Here is a 25633-nt window from a genome sequence, read left to right as displayed (position 1 = left end):
TAAATCAAAGCTGCAGCTGCTTAGCACTTCTGAAAATCCACTTTTATTAAAGTGCCTGTCTTTAGGTATCCAAGTTTGAAAGTGTAGGTTTAAGTGACTTTCCTAAGGTTATACATTAAATCAAGCTAAGAAGAGAATAAACTCTAGATTTCCCAACTCACTGCACCATACTACCACCCCTTAAAATATCTGTATATACCCCAAGACTCTTATTGAAGAATGCATATGTTATCATTGTACCCAGAGACCCCATAAGGACCAGAAACCTGTTATGCTAATTTTTACACACAAAGATGCAAGGTCCCTGCCCCAAAAGTGAAAACTAACCTTCAACAAAACTTGCTCCTTCAGTGACATAGTCCAGCAGTTGGTTAAATATAGCAGTAATTGTCTTTTTAGCCAGCACAAAGTGTTTCAGGGGGGAGGCCATAGTTTCTGCCATTATGCAACTGAAAGAGAAATTACATCCAAATGACTGAAACACTTACTAGAAATAAGTAGAACACAACACATCAACTTCCCTTAATGAAGCAAGTAAAACATAAATTTTAAAAATGGATACACCAAGTTGAATGTTAGTTGAAATTAGTGTTACTGTTTTTTAAATTTTCTAATCTAGCAGCAACAGAAATGTCAAATTACAAAGGGATAAAATTGTAATTTCTAATATATTTTCTCTCCTGTCCTAGATAAAATACATAGATGAATTACTTTATCTGTTTACATAAAAACTCATATGCATACATACCAGAAAGCAAGTTATTAGATTTGGTTTGATACAGAATATTAAGTCAGCCCAGCAAATAATCATTTCAGGATGTTAGCGGAAACACTTTTTTAAACACCTTAGTTTGGTTCCACCTCACAGACCAGGTTATGTAGAAACAAGTTTAACTGGAACTGCATTTAAATACAGCATCTTAACTTTGTTCTGAGGCCTTGTAGCTACAGCCCAATAAATGAAAGACTAATTACATCACCAATCCAAGTCATCTAGCCTCCTAGACGCATGTATACCAGAACATTTTATATCCTTTTTTCCAACAAGAAAGAGATGAAAAAAAATCAGACCACATTTTCAAGGCATTTCCCCAGGTCCTTTTTCCCCTATGCTCAATAAATTAAATTTATTCATTGGCCAATTTATTCACAGGCCAGTTCACCTTGTCTCTCTAATGGGCCACTAAAAAAATAAAGTTCTAGGACTTAAAAATATAAAGGAGAAAGGTTTGACAAAGCTGCAAACTCAAGAGTCTCCTGCTTCGTTATTAACGAGGTGTAGAGTTAAACTTTTCTCGGCGGGGTTTGCCGCTCTGTGCAAAGGGCAGGATTGCCACACGATGAAAGTGACTAGCACAGCAAGGTAAGTGACTAGCTTCTCCCATGTGCCAGGGGAGGGGGGGGGGGGCGCGGCGGGACACGCCACCCCCCCCCGGGCCACGAACAATCTGCTTGCTGCTCACAGTAGCCCATCATGCCACCGGCCTCGAAAGAGGGTCGCTTCAGGAGCCGCCACCCTCCCTCAGCTGGGGGTGTTACACCAGGCTACGAGCCCGGGGCAGGGAGCCACGGACGCAGCCGCCCGCAACACCGGGACCGCAGAAAGGGGTGGGAGATGGAAGGGGTCCCTAGCGCCCCCCCCCCACAGGAAAATGACTGGTGGGGGGGGGGTCCTACGGCGCAGCCCCCGTGACCTCCCTGGCAGTTCGCCAGAGCCGCCCACAGCCTCTCTCTGCCCCGCGTCCCTATCACCTGCAGCGCCCCCGCCTCGTGCGCTCCCCCGTTACCCAGCAACTGCTGCGCGCTGCGGTTGGGGGAGGGGGGGGGCCGCCGCCGCCGCACCTCCTGCCTCTTCGCCCCGTTCGCGGGGGGGGAGGGGGAAGGAGGAGCTAGCAGCATCACTTCCGCTTCCTCTGCCCTTAGCGTACCCCCGCCGCAAGCAAGGTTCGCCATCTTTAACGAGGGCAGCCAAGCTGAAGACGACCGGAAATGAGCCCCCCCCCCCCCCCCCCGGGAGTCGCCATCTTTACTGAAGGAAAACTGCCTGCGAGAAAGTCTTACGCGCGACGCCATCTTCACTGAGGGCACGGAACAAGCCCGCCACAGCGGAATCTGGCTCTCAGCGCCATCTTTACTAAGGGCCCCAGGAGGCGATGGGAGCTCCCGTCTTTCTTTAAAATGGAGGCGAGTTACTCCACCACCGCTGCTTTTGTGGAAAAACTTTCCAGCTCTCTACACTGGCCGCTTGAATTTCCGCAAGAACACTGACGCTCTCATGTAAGATTGTCAGTGTTGTTGCGGAAATACTGGGCTGCTCCCGTTCACGCAAAAGCCCTCTTGGGCGAATGCTTTTGGGCAAGAGGGCCAGTGTAGACAACGGGTTATTGTTTTGTGCAAAAAAAGCCCCGATCGCAAAAATGGCAATCGGGGGTTTCTTGCGCAAAACCGCGTCTAGATTGGCACTAGTGCTTTTGCAGAAAAGCGTCTGTGCAGAATTCTGCTACAACGACCTTTTACATCTGCACTTGAAAGGGAATCCTCTGAACTGTCATTCATGTTAAAATTCGACACTTTCCAAAAAGGACTCAACAAACACTTGAACTATCTCACCCATTACCAAGATAGTTTCCCCAATTATCACCTCTAATACCATTAACTCACAAACATCCCACTCTCCCGACCTCTAATATCAATTCACAGACACTTACCTTCCTTCCTCCCCCCCCCCCCCCCGCATCCCCCTCCTGTTCTGCAATGTGATTTGTCCTTTTCATATTTGTTCATTTTTTTTAATTGTATCCTTTGGTATATATGGTTGTGACTACTTTCTTCCACTATTTGATCTGAGGAAGTGGGTCTGGCCCACGAAAGCTCATCATCTAATAAACCATCTTGTTAGTCTTTAAAGTGCTACATTGTCCTGCATTGTGCCAATGTAGACACTCTTTTCCGCAAATGCTTTTAGCAGAAAAACTTTTCCGTTAAAAGCATTTGGGAAAATCATGCCAGTCTAGACGTAGCCCTAGTGTTCTTTCTCCCTGCCTCCCCCAATGCCTGGAGAACAGCTGCAGCAGTATCCTTTTCTTACCCTTCATAGGCCTTTGGAGTAGGTGCACAGCTCTAGGGAGCTCTTCATGCCTTCTCCACTTCCCAGGCCTGGCACTGAAGAGATGGAGAGAGCAGAGTGAACCATTGCTCATGGAACCAAGAATGGGTGAAAAGAGGAAACATAGCTGCTCAGCCCTGGAGATACTAAGTACCCTCTCAAAGAATGGAGAAGAAAGGCAGCAGAAGGGTGGCAGTTGCTCCCTCTCTGTTCCCAAATATCTTCTTGGCTACTATAAGAGGTACATAAATGGGGTTTGGAGAAGACAGCCAGAGAAGTCTTCCTACAGGCAGAAATTAATTCCAGGAGAAGGTTAGACTTTCTGATGCCATCAGGAGATTGGTTTCAGCCCCAGAAGAAATAATTTTATCTGCAGAAATTATGGGAGCTGTTAACATTTGCACAGAGTTTAAGGCCAAAAGAGATTATTAGATGATCTACTCTGATCATCTGTATATCACGGGCCATTAAATTTCACCCAGTTACCCTTATACTGAGAAAGATAACTTGTCTGAATAAAGCATATCTTCAAGAATGTGATCTGAAGATATCAAGATGGCAAATCCACCATTTCTCTTTGTAATTTGTTTACATCATTAATCACCACCTCACTATTCCACAAGTGTAATTTATATGTCTGGCTTCAGCTTCAAGACATTGGTTCTTATGCTGCCTTCATCGGCTAGATTAAAGATCCTGTCACTATGTGCTATTTTCTCCCCCTGAAGATACTTATACCCTAATCAAATCACCTCAATCTTGTTTTTTGATAAATTAAACTGATTGAGCTCTCTACATCTCACTTATTTTTTCAAGCTTTTCAGTAATTTTGAGGCTCTCTTCTATTTTGTGCCTCTCCAATTTGTCAACATCTCTTTTAAAATATGGACACCAAAACTGGATTTGGTAATCCACTATCAACCATATCAGTGCCATATGTAGAGGTAAAATCTTCCTGCTCATTGCTCCCCTGATTTTACATGCAATGACCATATTGGCCCTTTTTGTCACTCTAGCTGATGAGGTGCTTGTTCACTATGATCCCTAAACCTTTCTCACTGTCTACAAAAATAGTCACCCATTCTGTAGGTATAGCCTGCATTCCTTGTTCCTAGGTGCTTAACTTTGTATTGAATGTATTTAAATGCATTTTCTCTGAATGAGTCTAAATTGCTATGCAATCCAAGCAACTGTGTTTGTAACAATGTTGCTGGAGGGTTGATTATAACACAAAAAGCAACAGGCAGCATTCAAAAATCTGTTGGTCAATTGAGACCATTGCCTATCATTAGGGTCCTATCAAATTCACAGTCTATTTTGGTTAATTTCAGTTGTAGGATTTTAAAATTTGTAAATTTCATGATTTCAGGTATTTAAATCTGAAAGGGCACAGTGGTTTAACAGTAGCGGCCCCAATCCAGATTTTTTTTTTTGAGGAAGTGATCTCAAGGTCATTATAGGGAGATTATATTACTTCTACACTGCTGCTGGTTACACCTCTGGACTTAGAGCTGGGTAGCTGGAGAGCAATGGCTACTGTCCTGGAGTGTAGCTCTGAAGGAAGCATCATCACTAGTAGCAGAGCAGAAGTAAGGGTGGCATGGTATGCGTGACAGCACAGTCGAGGTTCCCTTGGTCCTGCAGCCCCGTAGCAGCAAGAACAGACTCAACCAGCCAGTAGAATAGAGAGGGTTTATTGCTTCTCCAGGGTACAGCATTGCACAGATGTGATGTGGTTACAGGAGTCAAGGCCAGCATGCCTCAGATCCCTGAAGTTAGGGGGTCCATCTTTCCCCCCCCCCCCCAGACCCTCAGTCCTCAGCTTAGGTTGTTCCCTTAATGTTTTCCAGCCAGCAACTGACCCTTCCCCCGATACCTGATGATCATCTCTGCTTCCCTCCCTTTGTCTCTCCCCCTGGGAAGAGCTTTGCTAACTGCCCAGGCTGGTCCTAAGTGTCTGGGCCAATACACATGTGGGTGAGTCAGTGGAAATCACACATCACAGCGCAGGGGGGACACCAGGTTACAGAGCAGCCAGCACCCCCACGACATCACAGTATGGTATTGCCACAGTTACTTCTGAACTGCTGCTTGTGGGGTGCTGCTTTCAGAGCTGAGTGTCTGGCCAGAAGCCACTGCTCTATGACCACTCAACTCCAAAGGCAGTTCAAAAGTAAGGGTAACGATACCATGAGCCCCTTTTACAAGAATCTTGTGACCCTCCACAATTCCCTTTGGGTTGGGATCCCCAGTTTGAGAAACACTGAGGCTGTCTACACTGGTGGCATCTTGCACAAGGGTTCTTGTGCAAGAACTCTTGCGCAAGAAAATGTCCACACTGCCATGTGCAAGCTGTGCTTTTGCGCAAGAGTGCCCATGGCAGTGTGGACGCTCTTTTGCGCAAGAAAGCTCTGATGGCCATTTAAGCCATAGGGCTTTCTTGCGCAAGAAATCGCTGCTGAACGTCCACACTGCCCTCTTGCAAGAGCTCCTGCGCAAGAGGGCTTACACCTGTTAAAGAGCACAGCTCTTCTGCAAGAAGCCTTCTCTTACCACCCTGTACTGTAAATCTTCTTGCGTGAGAGCAGGCGGGCAATGTGGACTCTTTCCGGAAGAACGGCCATTATTGCGCAATAACCTGCCAGTGTAGACATAGCCTGACTTCCCCAATTAAATCTATATAGTATAGATTGAAATCTGTCTTTTGAGTAATTTTACAGTCCGTGATGTTTTTCACAGCCATGAATTTGATAGGGCCCTGCCTATCATATCATATATAATATTGTCTCTGAGTTTTTGTACTCCCCAGTCTGATTGTCTGTATCCACTTCTTGTCTCTCAATTAATACTCAGATTGTGAACACTTTGGGGTCATGAACCATCTTTTTGTTCTGTTTTTTACAGTGACATGGGGTACTGGTCCATGACACGGGTTCTTAGGAACTACGGTAATACAAGTAACTTTTTAAATAGAAAGTAAAAAGGAAAATGACTTGACAAATTATTTACTTCATGTATTTTCAATAACTGAAATTTATTGCCTACAGTTCTTAGATGACTGAAAGCTATATTTAAAATAGCTGTATGATATTATGTAATTTCTACACAAAAATAAATGTTCATAAGTCAGCCAAAGAATGTCAGAACTTCTTTTATAACTGAAATGCCTTTACCATGTGCTTTATTTTGCGTGGGAAACTAGTATAAAGCAATACAGGTTGAACCTCTGTGGTCTGGGACTCTTTGGTCTGGCAACATTCGTGGTTCTGCTGGACCACGGATATTGTTCAAAGAGCCTGAGCCACAGAGGTTGCCAGCGGCTGGGAGCTCACGCAGAAGGCAGCCTGGATAGCCAGTGGCCTGGGGGCAGGAAGCCCAGCCAGCAGCCCGGAGCAGGAGCGGGTGGGAGCTCTGCCAGCTGAGAGCGGAGCTGAGCCAGCAGGGATATGGAGCCCCTGCTAGCCAGGGGGCAGGGATCTCTTGCAGCTAGAGTCATTGCTGCCTGGGAAGCCCCCGCCAGGTGGGATGCAGAGCTGCTGGTAGCCAGGGAAAGGGAAGAGTCTACTGGCCAGGGGCAGGGAGCCACATCAGCCAGAGCGATGCAGAAGCCCCGCCACCACCTGATGATAGTGCATTGGTCAGACTGGTGGCTAGAAGCAGGGGGAGGGGAGAGGGGGAAGAGGAGAAGAGAGGTCCCCCACGCCTGACCTCCTCTGGTCCAGCAAACTCCTTCCTTTGGGATCACTTAGGTCCTAAGGGTGCCATACCAGGGAGGTCCAACCTGTACCAGAAAAAGCACTTTTACCTATATAAGTGCATCTACATTAGGAAGGTTTACCATTATAGACAGAATGGTATAGTTTTATCAGCAACACTTTTCTAATGTACACTAGGCCTCAATTTTTATACATGAGTATTACTATCCAACTAGTGTTAATTATTTTCAAAAAATTAAGTCACTATGCATCTTTCTTAGCATATTGTTTTCATTTGTTCTGTATCTGGTCCTGCTGACAAGATGATAAACCCTTTAAAACTGCTAATTTCTACCCTTCAAACTGACTTACAAACTGTTTACCCCCCAACAAGACGACTTCATTCAGGTATCACTATTTAGTGCAGTTCAGATGTCACTCTACCTACTCTGATCTTCCAAACTTCCAGTCCTTGAAATCAGAGAGAGAGAGAGAGTTAAAAGGAACCATACTGATACATGGAAAACAAGCCATTCCTTTGGAATTCTACATACTATCAACAGTAGTGCCAGTCATAATTTAATCAAAGTCAGCCATACATATGAATGACAAATGCCAAAACAATCTTCTCAAGGACTCAAGAACATTGACAAGTCTTTACATTTTATATATCACCTCAACTGTAATGCGAACAGACAGCACTGAGGGTGTTCATGAACAGCATATGCTACTTCCAATGTTGTCAGCACAAATGTTTTTATTGAAGGACTTGTAATAGTTATTGTTCTTCTTAAAGCTCCAGTTTTGGAGTTCTGAGCTTTCATTTAAAAAAAGTTTCTAGCTTTCATGGTTAAGGAGCTTCCATGACTCTCGTGTAACCATAAGCAAAGGAATAAGAACCTAATATATTATTTTAAAGCCAATCTCCACTTCCGAGAATTCAGATGAGGATTTTTAATGTTTTGGGTTAGCAAATACTCACAGCCATAAACACGTCCTGGAGGTTTTGCACCAACAGACAGATGACCACTTAAAAAAAAATCTGGTTTGCCATTTCAAAAGCACCAAAGACGAAGGGGAATATACTTTCCTTCTCACTCCCAGGGATGGTTTCTCTTGACCAGAGTTGAGATAAAGTGAGAGACCATTTGGTATCAGTCTCCAGGACCACTAAGCTAGCAGTTTTCATGGGAACTAAAGTCACTTAACACTCTCCTCCTCCAAAACAGTGGACTTTCACTTCTTAAAGCATTTCACATTTGATATAGCAAACAGCTCCTTTTAAATCTGTAACTGTCATAAACAATTCCAGGTAAGGATGCAAAATCCTTTTAAAAATGTTAACCAGTTAAATGATGTGTTTAACCAGTCAACTGGTCCACCATGTCATGCTGCAGGCAGGGGGATGCTCTGACCGGGACTAGGCTGAGGCTACCACAGTGTAGGCAGGAAGCTGCTCTGGCTGGGCCGGGCCTACTGGACTGCAAGCAGGGAGCTGCTCCAGCCAGGCACTGTTAATCCAGTAAACATGCCAGTAAGGCAAATGCTCATTGGGTAACTGGTTAACCCTTTTACCAGTTACCCAATAGGCATTCATGTTTACATCCCTAGTTACAGGTATATTATTCTCCTTCAGGAGAAACCAGAGTACTTTACTCAACAACTGCAAACATTGTTTAGCCTTCTGACTTCCCTGTAGATCCTACTCTATTCATCTCACTGTCTTCGGTGATCTTATTCTCCCTGCAGCCCAGTAATCCACGCACTTGTTTCTTCTTGCTGAGTCAGCAAGACATACCTATCCCAGTTTCTGCTCCTGTTGACATATTAGCATATCACCTGTTTGTGTTAACTTCCTTTCATTTTCTGAAAAATATTGACATCAGAGTCAATCTTTTACCTGTTTTATTCCCTTGTTGATAAATTTTTCACCCAATAGGAGCTTGCAGTATCATTGTAGTATCCAAGAGCTTTACGCCCATAACACCTCTGTAGGGCAGGTAAACATTATCCCCATTTTACAAATAGAAAACTGGTACACAGTAGGGATGTAAAAGCTGAAGCGTGCAAATGACTGACCAATAAGCTTGGGCTTATTGGTTAACGTTCATGGTTACACACAGGCTCCCACCCTGCACTGCGGGTGTGGATAACTGTGGGTAACCACTGAGTTTACCCAGTTACCCACTTTTTAACCTCCCTAATACAAAGAGCAGATCAGGTAAATTCCCAAAGGTTATGCAGGTGCCAGAAACAGAACGCAGATTTCCCATTTCCCAGTCCAATGCTTCATCCATTACATTATCTTTCCCAGGTGATACCAAGATGCTCTGTACAAATGCACCCTTTTCTCCCCCATCCCAGCAATCCTATGCACCTCCTGACAGCACATACTCACTTCTTCCCTCCAAGTTCCCACATCACAGGGGTTTCTCAAGAGTTTACCAATGCCATTCTTTGAGTCAGTAAGATGAAGTGAAAAAGACTGATAGGTATTTTTCCTTTCAGCTTCACCTCCAAGGATGAAACTAATTTCCTAAATCTGAACGCGGCATAAATTCTTATCTCCACTTTACACTAACACTAGTGTGCCACGTCAGCAAGGTGAGTGGTATTAAAAATATGGTAATAGTCAATAAAAATACCACTGTTGTATTGAACTGATTTAAGCAATCCCTTTAAAAAGTGAAATGGGATTTCTGTCATATACTCTAATAAAACCATGTTAATATGAGGCCAGGACAGGTCCAGTTTATTCTTAACAGAGACTGTAGGGGCAAGATAGGCACCTGCCTTTAAAATGAACAAATACAATGTATCTTGATTTAAAACTTGTTAAAAAATTTGATACAAAACATAAAGTTGTGCTAACAGATCACCCAGTGTTACAAACTACATGGACATCTTGACTCTTCATTAATGTCTATATCTAATTAAGTTACCTAGCACTTCACTTTTAGGTATGCCAAATCCCTGCCACTAGTAAGATATTTAAAAAGAAGTTGCATTCTCAAGCATATTTTGTAATTTATAGTTGAAACAACAGTATATAAGAGGAAATTTATAATGTACATAAGAACATAAATTGTCCCCAAATAAGGAGATATTTATTACAAAGGTCTTGTTTTTTCCCGGGTACCCAATCATAAATGTATAAGAGGACCACATTTTATCTTTTAACCATATAAACTCAGCACATAAATCTCACACAACTTTATGTAGACCTAATAACAAGGATCTCAGTCTTACCTCTGCAGAGAAATATTTTACACACGGACTGTATTTATACAAAGCTTACGCTTTATAATTTCTTACATTACAAATTTACTGTGAATAGAAATGGAAAAGTCCACCACTTAATTGCTTAAGGCTATTTCACCCTTATAGCTTTCATTGTCTAAGCTCTCTTTTCTCTCATGCAAGGTTTAAAAATTGTTCTGTCAGAAATAAAACTATGGACTTAAGGAAGATGATTTCTTAGGAAGGTAACATGAGGATGGGAGTAGGCAATCTGAAAAGGTTTGTGACAAGTTTTCTAATGTACCATAATAAAGATTCAGATGCACACATGGGAAAGGAATTTTAGAATTGCTGGAATTAGAGCACAATACCCCCTCAATCCTATAAGTAGTGTAAAGCTAACTATAAGTCTACGGCTCAACCTTGCTCTGAAATTAATAACATACCCCATTTCATTAAGAGCTTAATTAGTGCCACAGGGCCTCCAAACAAATTACTCCTTTGGGTATATTCTTAGGTGGTATCTAAGCAGTTTCCTTTGCCACTATCCTTAGAATGTGATTTAGTCTCCAGATGTGATATTTTTCAACTGGGTGAATCATGAAGAACAGAAAGATGGGATAGTGATAGAAATGTAGCCGTGTTAGTCTGGGGTAGTTGAAGCAAAATGCAGGACAATGTAGCACTTTAAAGACTAACAAGATGGTTTATTAGATGATGAGCTTTCGTGGGCCAGACCCACTTCCTCAGATCAAATAGTGGAAGAAAGTAGTCACAACCATATATACCAAAGGATACAATTTAAAAAAATGAACAAATATGAAAAGGACAAATCACATTGCAGAACAGGAGGGGGATGCGGGGGAGTGGGAAGGGGGAGGAAGGAAGGTAAGTGTCTGTGAATTGCTGATATTAAAGGTAGGGAGAGTGGGATGTTTGTGAGTTAATGGTATTACAGGTGATAATTGGGGAAACTGTCTTGGTAATGGGTGAGAAAGTTCAAAGTCTTGTTAAGTCCTTGTTGGCAAGTGTCGAATTTTAACAGGAATGACAGTTCAGAGGATTCCCTTTCAAGTGCAGATGTAAAAGGTCTTTGTAGCAGAATGCAGGTGGCTAAGTCATTTAGAGAGTGTCCTTTCTGGTTAAAGTGGCAAGAAACTGTTTTCTCTTTGTGATCTTGTCTGATATCTGTTTTGTGGGCATTAATCCTTTGGCGAAGTGTCTGAGATGTTTGTCCAATGTACATAGCAGACGGACACTTTCGGCACATGATAGCATAGATTATATTTCTGGATGCGCAGGAATATGTGTTCTTGATCTTATAACTCACTTGGTTAGGTCCAATAATGGTATCAGCAGAATGAATATGTGGACAAAGCTGGCAACGGGGTTTGTTGCAAGGGAAGGTACCAGGGTTGGTATTAGTGTGGTATGTCCTGTGGTGGTTGGTAAGAATCATCTTGAGGTTAGGTGGTTGTCTATAGGAGACTATAGGTCTGTCTCCCAGAGCCTCTTTGAGTATGGTATCCTGTTCCAATATAGGCTGTAGTTTATTGATAATGTGTTGGACAGGTTTAAGTTGGGGGTTGTAGGTGATGACAAGTGGTGTTCTATTGTTGGTTTTCTTGGGTCTGTCTTGAAGTAGATGGTTTCTAGGTATTCGTCTGGCTCTTTCAATTTGCTTTTTTATTTCTCTGGGTGGGTAGTTGAGATTTATAAATGCTTGGTAGAGATCCTGAAGCTTCTGGTCTCTGTCAGTGGGGTTAGAGCAGATGCGGTTGTATCGAAGGGCTTGGCTATAGACGATGGATCGTGTGGTGTGTTCTGGATGGGAGCTGGATGCATGTAGGTAACTGTATGAGTCGGTGGGTTTTCTGTAGAGAGTGGTGTCTAATTTTCCATTGTTGATTTGTACGGTGGTGTCCAGGAAGTGGATCTCTCGTGTAGAATGGTCCAGGCTGAGGTTGATGGTGGGGTGTAGGTTGTTGAAATCTCTGTGGAATATCTCCAGTGTTTCTTGGCCATGTGTCCAGATCATAAAGATGTCATCGATGTACCGTAGGTAGAGGAGGGGTGAAAGGGGACGGGAGTTGAGGAAACGTTGTTCTAGGTCAGCCATAAAGATGTTAGCATACTGTGGGGCCATGCGTGTACCCATGGCTGTGCCGCTGATCTGGAGGTATAAGTTATTCTCAAACTGGAAATAATTGTGGGTGAGAACAAAGTTACATAGGTCTGCTATCAGGTTGGCAGTAGTGTCCTCTGGGATAGTGTTTCTAATTGCTTGTAATCCGTCTTCATGTGGGATGTTGGTATATAGAGCTTCTACATCCATGGTGGCAAGGATGGTATTATTGGGGAGGTTATCGATGTTTTGTAGTTTCCTTAGGAAGTCAGTAGTGTCTCGGAGATAGCTGGGGGTATTGGTTACGAAGGGTTTGAGAAGAGTGTCTACATAGCTGGATAGACCAGTAGTGAGCGTGCCAATACCAGAGATGATGGGACGTCCGGGGTGCCCAGGTTTATGGATCTTGGGAAGTAGATAGAACAATCCTGGTCAGGGGTCAGAAGGTGATTCTGTGAGGATTTGTTCCCGAGTAGCTGTGGGGAGGCTTTTAAGGAGACAGTGTAGTTTCTTTTGGTAGTCCAAGGTGGGGTCAGAGGGGAGAGGTTTGTAAAATGTGGTGTTCGAGAGTTGTCTGGTTGCCTCCTGGTTATAGTCGGCCTTATTCATAATGACCACAGCACCCCCTTTGTCAGCTGGTTTGATTACAATGTCCAGGTTGTTTTTGAGACTCTGGATGGCATGGTGTTCAGCGCGGCTAAGATTGTGTGTCGCTTGTTGTCGTTTGCGAATAATGTCAGTCTGTGCGTTGTTGCGGAAGCTGTGTATATAGAAATCCAGATTGTAATTCCGACTGTCAGGGGGAGTCCATATAGAATTATTTTTCCTTTGGTGTTGGTAGGGGGGATCTGGTAGGTCAGATTGATGTTCAGTGGTGGTTTGGAAATATTCTCGGGAGACGGAGGCGGCGAAAAAAAGCCTCAAGGGACTGGATAGTGGCTGATAGATAGGAAAGAAACAGGAAAAAAGATGAATGGAGGTCTGTGGGGAAAATGTGTCACTTGTCAGGAGAAAGGGACGGCTGTGGGACAGCTACACAGCTAAAAGCAAAGCTGGGACCAAACAGTTGACTGGGGAAAGACAACAGTGTGAATTTGGAGCTGGGATAAGAGCACTGGCAAAGACTGACCAAATTTAGGAACCTGTCATGGGAGGGAAGTGGGAAGGCTTGTCATTATGACAGGAGGAATGTAGAGTTGGAGGCTTGTGAAGGCAAGTGCTTGATGGTGCTTGCAAAGATGCCACTTTTTAGAGCAGTGGTCCCCAACCATTAGAGGTTGCCGGGCGCCAGGGGGCGTGGCCGTTCGCCCGCCGGGTGCCAGGGGGCGGGGACACTTGCGCGCCTGGGGGCGCCCCCCCCCCATAGCCACATGCCCAGGGCCCCCCCATAGCCACATGCCCAGGGCCCCCCCATAGCCACGCGCCCGGGGCCCCCTCCAAGCACCGCGCGCCCGGGGCCGGAGCTCTCCCTCCGCCAAGCGCCGCACGCCCAGGGCCAGCGCCCCCTGCAAACGCCACGCGCCCAGTGCCGGCGCTCTCCCCCCCCCCCAAGCGCCGCGCGCCTGGCGCTCCCCCACCCAAGTGCTGCGCGCCCAGAACGCAGGCGGCCAATCCGCGGCGCTCCCGGGGCGGGTGCTCACTGTGCGCCATGTGCCTGGGGCCGGCTTCGGCACCGCGCATGCGCCACGTGCCCGGAGCCAGGCCAGCCCCGAGCACTTGGCGGGCACACACAAATGCCCCCGCTGGCGCCATGGCGCCCGTGGGCACCGTGTTGGGGACCACGGTTTTAGAGCATACATATCTTCAGTAGCCCAGCAAACTTTACTGAGGCTGTGGAGGTTAGTGTGAATTGGGAAATCCAGTAGAGAACAAACATCCCTGTTTGCTAAAGTGCAACAGTAAATTAAATACAGATTTAAAAGAGTAAAAATAGAAATTTGTTCTCTTTTCTATTTTTCTTACCGAGAAAGAGGTACCTTCTTGTTCTTCACACATCCAATTACATGTTAGCAGATGGAATGACTTCAAAAATGGCTACTATAATATGCCACTCCCTGCACATGACTGAACAATCACCTTTAAATATAGCTGTTCCCTGACCAGCCAAGCTGTAAAGCCAGGAAATTCCCCAAAACAAAATATACCAGTCATTAAATGTATTTTTTGATTTAAAAAAAAATCAGCCAACTGGCATTACAATTATCCACTGTAGACTGTTACAACTATATTTAATATTACCTTATGACACACTGGAAAAATACATTTTAATTCTAATAAATTGACTACAGAAAATAAAACCATCAAGTTGTCTCATGTATCTGAAGGTGACTGACAAGATCTTTTTCATTTCCAAATCTCATTAAACAATTAGTACACTTATGAGGCAAGTCTGCTGAATGCCTGAAATCCAAATGAGTTTTAAGGTCTTCAATTTGTCCTGTTGAATATTCACAATATTGACATAAATAAATCCCTTCGGATAAATGAGAATTTAAATGCTTGCAATATTCCAACATTCCTGAAAAGCCTTTTCCACAGTCATCACAAACATGAGGAAATATTTTGGTGTGTTCAATAGCTACATGTCTGTTGACGTTCGTATGCAACCTACTCCTAAAGCCACACACTTGGCATACAAAGAAGTTCTTGCATTTGTCAAAACTAATTTTGTTTATCAGGCTATACTGTCCTCGCTCCTTGTTGCTATAGCTATCACTTAACTCTATTAATCTACAGGCATGCTCATTTACCACATGGCTATGCAAGTCTTCTGGATCATTGGTTTCATGCTCACAAAACTGACATAAATACTGTTCATCACAGCTGTGTTCCTGGAAGTGCAGATAGAGCTCACTGCTCGAGGAAAATTGTACATCACACTGCTCACACCAATAAAGATGGTCATTGAAATGAGTATCTGCTATGTGCTGACTGAGGTTCTCAAATATCACGGTTTTGTAGTCACAGTATTTACAGATGTAGGGATCTTCCTCATGTATTTTTACATGTTCAATCAGCAGAACTTTGCTGGAGAAACTCTCTTTACATACTCTGCAGACATTGGTATCTGTACATGTCTTATGCTTCAGGATCATATGCTGCTTTAAATCAGAGAAGTACTTGCTATTAAACTCGCACAGCTCACACTTGTATAGGCCACTACTGTTGGCTCTCAGCAAAGGCCACTTCTGCTGAGCAGTGATATTCAAAGCATGGTTCTTCTCAAAAAGCTTACAACTTTCAACAGGTATTTCCTCAATGTCTTCAGCTTCTAGCTTTTCAGGTGAAACAGTTTGTGTCTCTATGTCATGAACTTCTACAGCATTAACTTCTGTAGTTGAAATTTCTATGGTTTGAATATCTATGGGTTTCTCCTCATCAATTGGACTGTCACCGAATACAGGTGACACACACATATCTTTATAAATTCCATTATTAGCACCTTTCTCTGCAAGAGAAAATGGAAGATACAAGACAATTAAAAAAAATGAAACTATGTTGCAGATGGGTCGATACATTGCTTTTCATTGGCTATAGCAGTTAACAAAAGTAAAAAGCTACTATTTTCCTCAAGCTACTGAAACCAAATTTCCTTTCAATAAGGACACTAGCTAAATGAAATAGCCTTACATACTTATATCAATCTAACATTTTTCTTCATGATCAACATTTTCCATCAGTTACATTAAAAGACAATACACAAATCCTTCCCCAACTACAAAGAACTTTTTTCAATACCCAACCATGCATGATTTCTGCAAATATACCTTTACAATTACCTTTCTTTTTTGTCTCTGCAAAGGGCAGCCCCATGACATTTGACTGTGTTCCAGTCCAATGAGATGTCCCGGCATGCACAGGGCTGCCATCATCATCAGTATCTGGGGTCTGTGCAGGAGCGTGGAATTTACCTATGAGGATAAGGCAAGTCTGTTTTTTTCCCCCCTCAACATCCCAATGTTCTCTAAAATGTCTTTGTAATAACCTCAAATATTACAGCACTGTGGTCACAATGTAATACACCAAATTCTACAATCAAAATACCCACATTATGGCCTTCATTTTCTATACAGACAGAGCGCCAGACATGCAATGCTTTACCCAGATTCTAATGCAAAGCCATCAAGATAGAGCATATTATACTGGGACCTGGTAATCTCTGTAGGCTGCCTCCTCACATTCAGGAGAAGGACAGCTAAATCAACTTTGTCAATCCTGAGCACTCCATTTTTGTTTTATGTCCAGCAGGGGGAGATCAGTCTTAAAATATAATACAACTGCACCCAGGATTAATATTATCCAATAATGAAAATAGCATGGAGTCCTCTAGATTTGAAAACTGAATCTTGATGAGCAACATAATTCAGAGAAGAAAACCAGACATTTTAAATATTTCTTATGTTTAACCTGCATTCACATTTCATACTGATTCACCTTAATGGAGGGGATACTATTTTTCACCCCAACAGGTAAAAACAGCACACCTGACTTCCCTTAAAAGTGCAAAATTAATTATTTTCTTCTAATAGGGTACCTTTTGTCAGCTGGTAAAAACACATGCTAAAATAGCTGGGTTCCAGAGAAGTTAAACTGTTTTATATTTTAAAGAATGCACTTCATGCTAAAAATAATTATTTCAACATTTTACTGTGCCATATACTGTAATATTTATAATCAGGATTGAGTTAAATACCCTTGATTCATAAATTTGTTGAAGTTTCCTTGTATTGTAGTATAAACTTAACTGATGGCTCTACATTACACAGCTCTCCACTAAATGTCTGCTAATTGAGTTTCTAATTTTTACTCCAGACCTCCAGTTTCTCTTTATATGTTAAATGTGTAAAAAGATCCATTTTAGAGCTCTAGCAAATATTTATGACCAGACTGAAAATGACCAGCAGATTCAAAAGCTGATAAGATGCTCTGTCTGTAAACAAGTTTTAGACAGCAAATAGCTAGAGCTGAATATGCTGAAAAATCTTTTACAATCCTTAAGAGGAAAAATTCAATTTTTAATGAGGCAGAATGGAAGCATTGATGATACAAATGTTAACAGCACAGTCTTTCCTATTCACAGTATTTTAATTATAATGTTCTGATGATACTTCTGGAGATTCATTGTTAATTCTATTGATGTAAGAGAGAAAGGAAGTCTATACTCACATTCACTCCATTCCATACTTCACAGGTAACACTAAACAGTCGGCACTTGTACACTGAAGTTGTTTTTTAGAAGCCCAAGTCAAACATTTAAAGGACATTTCTGATAAAACATCCCATGCCATCTAAATTCAGCCTTTGTTTATATTATTTTGACACCATTCAATACATTTTAAAATTGTGGAGTCTGATAGTTGTCCTAAAAACTGGGAACTGCTTGGCCTCCAATAGTTCCACATTTTATTACGTTATACTATGAGAAATATAATTTAATTACAATTATTTAATAGCTTTCTGCCAGTCTTGAAGTGGAAATTTAAATGCACTTACACAGTAAAGTTGCATTATTTTGTATTTTGTTGCTTCTTCTCTGGACCAAACTTTAATACATCTAGATAAGCGTTTGCTGGAAAAGATTAATGATATAGGAAAGTAATCTTACCTCTGTTTTCAGAAAGTCTTATGTCTGGCTGTTTCATAGAACAGACACTGTAACAGTGGTCAGAAAAGATTCCATTGTTGTCAATATATTTGCTTACACCTGAAGAATCTTGACAGAAAAAGAGGGGAAAAAGTATTTAAATCCCAAATTGATATAGCAACACATACCTTAGTGGAAACATCTTTGTTTCTTACAGCCTTCAAACTTAAAAGACTCTGATACTAAAAATATTCAGCATTTATATAATTTACATTTTCAAAGCACTATGCAGATATTGTTGGTTTTCAAAATCACTCAATCTTAGAAAATATTAGAAAACTCCCACAGACCACTGAGCACACATGATAATCTCCCCTAAACCTCAAAACATCTTTGTATGTTAGCAGCTTTAAGCATTTAAAGATTGGGAAACAGATGTTAAGTAGCTTTCCCAAAGCCACAGAGGAAATGGAGAAGAGCAAGCAATTAGAAAAACTTTAACAATGATTGGCTGACATGGAACAGTTTTTAAATTGTTTACAAGTGGAGCACTCAAAGTGGATAGTGTATGTTCATATGTATGTTTCAATTTGCCTCTTAGCTTATGAGTCCTTCATAAATCTTTGCATTTTAGTTTTCCAGGAAATGAGAGGCTTATTTTGAGGAAAGTTACAATAACTTACACATTGAATTGTCAACAGTTCAAGCTCTAGATTTACCTGAGTAACGTGAAGGATGTAAAGTCTTCCTTTTTCTTTTTTTAGGATGTTCATTCATTTTGCTTCAGCCTAAATCAATTAAAAATTACAACATCCAAGAACTGGTTACATCTGTTCTCTGCTGATTTGCAATCATGGATCAGTGCTTAAAGATTATTTATTAATATTAGTATGCCAGCAAAGCACAGAATTAGATTCCCCCAAAAGGTAAATTCCTTGCCACAAAAACGAAACTAATACCCAAATCTGCGCGCAATGACCTAATCTGAAAGATAAAAACTGGTGTTCTGCCCCTATTATTTTTGGTTTAATTTGAATGAGCATGGAGACAGAACTACCCTCTGATCTGTAGACACACATCCAATCCAGGCACAGACATATCAGTACAACAGAATGCTTCCCAAGCCATACCTGGGGCTCTGAGGTCAGAGCAGAGTTTACCATTTTGTGGGTTCAGACACTCAGGGTATGACCAGAGGGCTTGGCTTCAGTGAGGCACCATATGGGTACTGACATCTGCCCACAATGGTCAAGACCATCTTTTATCTTTTTAGATACAGTCACGAATACTATTATATGGTGTTGCCTTGTGTAATTGGCAGTTACAGATCAAGCTGATTACATTATATGTAATGGGTTTCAAAAGTGACACGGGCCATGTCTATACTAGTGATGTATGTGAATAGTCAAGTAGTTGACTACTTGCATTTCCTCCCCACCTTGCTGCCTCTGTATCAGTAGCACCCGGAGGGAGGCGGAAGGGCAGGGGCAGCCCCTGGCCATGGGGGGTCCAGCAGGGGTTGCTTTGCAGCAGCAGCCCCTGCCCAAGAACAGGGGCTGCTGGACCTGGTGTGAGCAGGGTCTGAGTGCCTTCCCTTATTGACTAATCAAGTAGTCAGTACAAATTGTATCAACTACACAATTAGCCAATTACCTAGCTGTTAACATCCTTAGTCTACTACACTATCAAGGTTACAGCAGCAAAACTGTACCAATGTGGGAGAGCTTTTGCATCAACATCATTAAACCACTACCATGAGTAGCAGTAGCTATTTTGGTGGGAGAAACTCTTCCACTGACAAAGCTCTGTCAACATTGGCATTTCTTTTAATGTAATCTATGTCACTCAGGAGTATCTTTATTCACACTCCTGAACAACATAATTTTTACCAATACCACTAGTAATGTAGACAAGTCTGAAGCACTAGTCCCATTGACTTGTGTTTCTAAGCGACTTCTGAAAACTCCAATGTCTTTTAAGTTACCATTTTCTGCCTCCCACCCTCCTGGAATAATTTCGTAGTATTGTGCTAGAAACAACTGCTAAGCACACAGAAACACTACTAGACTCTTGTTTCGTACCTCATTCCTTGGGAGAGAAGAGTTATGGAGTTCACCCCATAAGGAGGGACGATCAGCACTTTGAGTCACTGCCAAGTGGTCGACGTGACACAGGAAATGGCATTTCTACAGCCAAATACTGCCATCTTTTTTTTTTTTTGAGATTACCCCTGTAGTGGGCTTTTTGGGAGAGATTCTGGACAACTTCTCCCCAAAATGCAGAAAATGTTTACATGGTGAAAATATAGAAAGAGCCCTGGACTACCCAACTTACTAGAGGTAATCTTCAATATCAGCAAGAGGACTAATAACTAAGAAATTTATTGTTATACAACATCCAATAATGGAAAAAGTATCTGCAAGAAAAAAATGTAAGTTATATAGCAGTAACATTTTAAAATTCTGATAGCACTAAGTGCAAAATTTCAGGGTTGGTAGTATCACAAATACTGAAAAAAGGCATCTGGAGAAATCAGAGCACAATTCGAAATCAATAAAAAAGTTAATACCAGTTTAATTTTAAAATATTTGAAAGCCATACGATATCTGTTTATCAAAGATATTTATTTCAACTTCTGCATAAACTTGTTGGCTGCGTCTAGATTGGCAAGTTTTTCCGCAAAAGAAGCTGCTTTTGTGGAAAAACTTGCCAGCTGTCTACACTGGCCACTTGAATTTCCGCAAGAACACTGACGATCTCATGTAAGAAATCAGTGCATCTTGCGGAAATACTATGCTGCTCCCGTTCGGGCAAAAGTCCTTTTGCGCAAAAGGGCCAGTGTAGACAGCTCAGATTTGTTTTGCGCAAAAAAGCCCCGATCGCAAAAATGGCGATCGGGGCTTTTTTGCACAAAAGCGCGTCTAGATTAGCACACATGTTTATCCACAAAAAGTGCTTTTGTGGAAAAGCATCCATGCCAATCTAGACGCTCTTTTCTGAAAATGCTTTTAATGGAAAACTTTTCCGTTAAAAGCATTTGCGGAAAATCATGCCAATCTAGACGTAGCCGTTGCCTTTTTCTGCCCGTCATTAGCTTACAACAGCAGACAAATAGATTGAGATGATTCTAGAAACAGCTGGGACATATTGGTCATCAATAAAACAGGGCCTACTTTGAGATGAAATCTCAGAATGCATCATATTCTGACTCTCCGTCAGCTTCAACATACAAATACATAGAGCCCTGTGTGGATACAAAATTGGTATTTGCATCTGCAAAACTGATCCACGGATATCTACAACCACATCCATAGATGCAGGTATCTATGTTATTTGCAAATTTGCAGGGTTCTACATACAAAATTGGTATCCACAGCCCTAAAAGTGGGCCTTGGATATACCTGTGAATTTGTAGGACTCTACATATACAGGACCTGCCTTAAACCCCCAATCCTTCTCATCAGGGACACTATGACCTCAGTAGCCTGGAGAAAGAGAAGATCGTATAGAAGTTGGATTATGAGAATAGTTTAAGAACAGGGATGGGGAACCTAAAACCTGGGGGCTAGATCTGACCCCCAAGGCTCAGAGCTCCCACCCAAGCATTGGTGCTCCAGCTCTCCCTCAGCTCCCAGGGTCCTCCCAACTGGAGCACACAGAATCTCCTAGCCTGGGTCCCCTAGGCTGTGGTGTGCAAGGGAGATAAGGGAAATGTCATTCTCCTTCCAGTCAGGGGCCAGGTCAGGGAGACTGGTTTTAATTTGCTTCGCTTTTCACTTGTGTGAGAACCCTGACTGATTTTTCTGTGGGTGGGTGGCTCCGACCCAAAAAAGGTTCCCCCGCCCCTACTTAAGAAAGGAAAAAAACCCCAAACAGCGCCTCATATTCTGCCTCCAAAGTCTGGGCTCGCCAGCGCTAAGAGCTCCAGCTGTGAATGGGCCTATTTGAAATCATGGGAAGGTGGGCGGGCAAAGCCCGCCCACATTCTAAAAGCCCCTCCCCAACCTTGTGGGAGGGACACTGAACCCATGTTCAACTGAATCCAGGGGACAAAAAATGACAACAGGGTCAAGGAGTGCGGGTCACAGGTTTAAAATAAGGGAACTGGATGGGGACACCGAGCAGAGAACCCCGGACAGCGCCCACTGCTCCTCAAAGCTGTCGATGGAGCCAGTGGACACCGCCCAGAGGAACTCTGCTCGGATTTGTGACACTAGGGAAGAACGGAAATAGGCCCCACAGTCGCAGAGAACCCCCTCGTCTAACATCCTCCTTCTGCTATTATAGATGGCAGCTTTCGCCAAGGCCAGGAGGAGGTTGACGAGGAGGTCTCGCGACTTTGTGGGGCCACGGATTGGGTGTGCGTAAATAAAAAGGTGAGGGGAAAAGTGCAGCCAGAACCTCAATAATAGGTTCTGGAGGAGCCGGAATAGGGGCTGCAACCTGGCGCATTCAAGGTAGGCGTGCGCCAGATTCTCCCTCACGCCGCAAAAGGGGCAGGTGTCCGGGATTGGGGTAAACCGCGCTAAGTACACGCCCGTGCTCACGGCCCCGTGAAGGAGCTGCCAACTGATGTCCCCGACGGGCCGCGGAATTAAGGTGGAATAAACGCTGGCCCATCGGGGTTCCCCGCCCTCTATAGGTCTGAGATAGTCCCGCCACTTTGTATCGGGGCGGGACACGAGAGTGGGGAAATGCAAAGCGTGGAGCATGAGCGTGTACAGCCGTTCCCTGGGCGCGGTCCGGAAACAGACCGGCTGCAGATTTTGCAGCCGGCTGGGGATCCAAGGGTGGGGAGGCCGGGGGGGGGGGGCCCCCGCGGGACAGGGGCCCGATAATAAGGGACAGAGGCTTTGCAGGGAGGGGGGGCGGGGCGTCCCCTCTCGCAGGGCTCTCTGTAGGAGATCGCGAGTGGGCTTCACCTCCTGGAGTAGGCGCAGAGGGATTCGAGGGGTGGAGAGTCCCATGCGTTGAGCGAGCGCTCAGGGACCCACCCAATCCCCCCTGTCGTAGTCCAGGAGGTCCCCGACCATGGTGGTTTCTACCACAAATTATGCAGTCGAGTTTCCCGCATTTGGGGAAATCGCAGGGGTCAGCACACCCGCAGTGCAATGGATGAGCCTCACCCTGGGAAAACCACCTTCGGGATCATGGGATCTCCCCTGCCAGGTAAGTATGAGAGAGGACAGCCAGAAGGGTATTGAACATTTCGTGTGCGGATCCAGTCTGCTGGTCCGAGGCAACCATGGCCTCCAGGGGTGTATTTCTGCAGGCTTTTTTTGGGGGGGGGGGGGGGAGTGTCAAGGCTTCCGGGCCGGGGTGGGGGGCCCGTTTGGGTGTCTAAGCCCTAAGTGGCATGGTGCAGGCTGCCCGGGGGGTCACGCGATGGCAGGGAGCTCAGCTCAGAGCCTTTCCCCAGAGCTGCCGCCATGCCCCACAGCAAGCGGGGGTTTGGAGGCGGCAATGGCGGGAGAAGGGGAAACACGCTCGCCAAGGGGCTGCCACCCGGCAAACCCCATCCCGCCCGGCGCCTCCCAAGGGGCCCTGGAAGTCACCGAAGCGGGAGTCTCCCCCAGCCCGAGACTCTCTCCAGGGAGGCCGCCGGGGATGCAGGGCGCGCTGCCCGGGGCGGGCCAGCGGGGCCGCTGGAGCCAACGCGGCCTGGCGGCCCGGGGAAGGCGGGAAGCGGCGCTGGGGCCGGAGGAGGGGAGGGGCTGCACGCGCGGGGGAGCCCGCGCTGAGGGGGGGGGGGGAGGCCGCAGTCCCTCCCGGCAGCCCAGCCCCGCGCTCACCTTCCGCTCCGCGCCCCGTTACAGGGCCCAGGCCGCCGCCGGAACCGACAGAGCCCGCGGGGGAAGGGGCGGCGCGGGGCTGGCCCAGGCGCAGTCACCCAGGAGGCGAGCAGCCGGCGCCCCCTCGCGGCACCGAGGCCTTATGGCGCCCGGCGGGAGGAAAACCGGTCAGGGGCTGCTGAGGCGTGGAAGGACCCTCCCCCCCCCAGGTAACTCCCAGCCCGCCTTGCCAGGGTACAGCCCCCCGCCCTGTGGTCAGTCCCATAACCGTATCCCTCAGCCATTCCCCCCCCCCCCCCTGGAGCCCCACTCCCATAGTTATACTCCCCCCTTCCCTCTGAGATTTTCCATCCTGGGAGGGGGGGTTGAATTGTCCTGTATGCAACACCAATCTTGAGGTCGGGTGCGGATGTGCCCCCACCCCTACAACCAGAAACCAGCGCTACAACTATATATTTTAAAAGCGGAGTCTGGACTGTTAATACTCCAGTCATCTGAAACAGGGGGGCTTGCCCACGAAAGCTCATGCTACCTATTGTTAGTCCTTAAGGTGCTACTAGACCAGTGGTCCCCAACACGGTGCCCGCGGGCACCATGGCGCCCACGGGGACATTTGTGTGCGCCCGCCAAGTGCTCAGGGCTGGCCTGGCCCTGGACCCGTGGCACATGCGCTGTGCTGGAGCCGGCGTGGCGCACGGTGAGTGCTGGCCCCGGGAGTGCGGCAAAGTGGCTGCCCGCACTCCGGGTGCGCGGCTATGGGGGGGAGGGGCGCCAGCCCCAGGCATACGGCGAAGTGGCCGCCTGCACTCTGGGCACGCAGCACATGGGGAGCACCGGTCCCGGGCGCGCATCTACAGGAGGGGAAGGGTGCCGTCCCTGGGCACACGGCAAAGCAGCTGTCTGTGCTCCGGGCGCGCGGCACATGGGGAGTGCCAGCCCCTGGTGCGCGGCTCATGGGGGTGTGGCATATGCGCGGCCCCGCCCTCTGGTGCCCGGCAACGTCAAATGGTTGGGGACCACTGTACTAGACTTTTTGTTGTTTAAGTTTTTCTATATATTTCAAATAGTCCGTAGCTGTGGAAGAAAATATATTAAAACAATGGATAATTCACAAGGAGCAGTGCTTATGACTATTATTTACTATGAAATCAGATATTAATTTTCTTTGTATTACCCTTGTTTGAAGAAATAGGTTGTGTCCTTGAAAGCTCATGCTACTATTTATATATTTGTTAGTCTAAGGTGCTACAGGGCTATTTTTTTGTTTAGTTAGACTAACATGGCTACCCCTCCTAGGCCTTCGAGTACATGTATCATCCTTTCTAACAGACAGATGCATGTTTCAAAGATCTTGCCAAGAAGATTTCATTGTAAAAAAACAGCCAGCATCACACCTAGTATTTGCTGCTTCTGACTCATTAGAGCCAGAACTCTACCACATAACAAAAATCTGACCTTAATGCTATACAGTTTGCCATGTATTAATTAGTAACACAGGATTTTAAAAAAATCATTAAGATCAGAGTTTGGTATCTGCAACACTCAAAGTCTGTTAAAAATTTTTTTCTTTCTTACCGTAAGCCATTAAGACAGGGATGGGTAATCATTTTTTATGGAGGGGGGGGGGAGGAGGACTCCAATAATTTGGTAAGTGGTTGAGGGCCACACTCTTTCATTATATTAATGGAAGAGATGCGGGGGGTCTGGGTGTAGGTTGGGTGCAGAAGGAAGATTGGAGTAAGGGAATGGGATCTGGGAAGGAGTGTGGGTGAAGTAGAGGATCATGACTGGGGCACCAGACTGGGGTGAGGAGGAGATGCAAGGCCTGGGAGGGGTTGTAACCTGGTGCAGGAGGGGTGCAGGGATTTGGGCTGGGACCAGGGATAGCAGATTAGAGTGCAAGATCTGAGAGGGTATTGTGACTCGAGGAGTGGTGTAGGAGGGGATGCAGTGTCTGGGGAGGTGTATGGGCGCTGGAGTAGAAGATTTGGGTTACATGGGGTTGGTGGGCAGAGGGTTGGAGTGGGAGACCTTACCTGGCTCCCAGCCAGCAGCCCAGCAGTTTCCTTAGCCAGGGTCCATACCTTCCAG

At 45.0% G+C, this 25633-nt stretch overlaps 2 protein-coding genes and 1 pseudogene across 14 annotated transcripts in view; all 3 read right to left on the bottom strand.

Annotated features, from left to right (window-relative positions):
* Window positions 1-1902, bottom strand: part of MFN1 (mitofusin 1) — a 61146-nt gene extending 59244 nt beyond the window's left edge. The window contains exons 1-2 of one of the 4 annotated variants that reach the window (XM_075938022.1): window positions 1788-1902; window positions 328-449 (exon numbers count right to left, since the gene is read on the bottom strand). In XM_075938022.1, coding sequence (XP_075794137.1) covers window positions 328-442 — 115 coding nt within the window. In that variant the 5' untranslated portion in view covers window positions 443-449; window positions 1788-1902. Of the gene's footprint in view, window positions 1-327; window positions 450-748; window positions 1367-1752 lie in introns of those variants that run through there. The other 3 variants (XM_075938020.1, XM_075938019.1, XM_006138501.4) reach the window with 3 other exon arrangements.
* Window positions 1903-14377: 12475 nt separating this feature from the next.
* Window positions 14378-23669, bottom strand: ZNF639 (zinc finger protein 639). 10 transcript variants are annotated; one of them, XM_075938029.1, is made up of 6 exons: window positions 23543-23664; window positions 20085-20166; window positions 18470-18538; window positions 17772-17879; window positions 15946-16077; window positions 14378-15614 (listed from the first exon to the last, which is right to left on the bottom strand). In XM_075938029.1, exons 3-6 carry the CDS (start codon window positions 18525-18527, stop codon window positions 14467-14469), a joined length of 1446 nt encoding a protein of 481 aa, XP_075794144.1. In that variant the 5' UTR covers window positions 18528-18538; window positions 20085-20166; window positions 23543-23664; the 3' UTR covers window positions 14378-14466. The 10 variants fall into 10 exon arrangements, with proteins under 10 accessions (XP_075794144.1, XP_075794143.1, XP_075794140.1 ...); XM_075938028.1 differs by lacking the exon at window positions 20085-20166 and having other exon boundaries at window positions 23543-23669; XM_075938025.1 differs by having other exon boundaries at window positions 18470-20166.
* On the bottom strand, window positions 22776-22927 carry LOC112543932 (U1 spliceosomal RNA; annotated as a pseudogene).
* Window positions 23670-25633: the final 1964 nt, after the last annotated feature.

Source organism: Pelodiscus sinensis, chromosome 10 (genome assembly GCF_049634645.1).
Source record: "Pelodiscus sinensis isolate JC-2024 chromosome 10, ASM4963464v1, whole genome shotgun sequence".
Classification (NCBI taxonomy): Eukaryota; Metazoa; Chordata; order Testudines; family Trionychidae; genus Pelodiscus; species Pelodiscus sinensis.
This window is presented reverse-complemented; position numbering and strand designations above follow the sequence as displayed.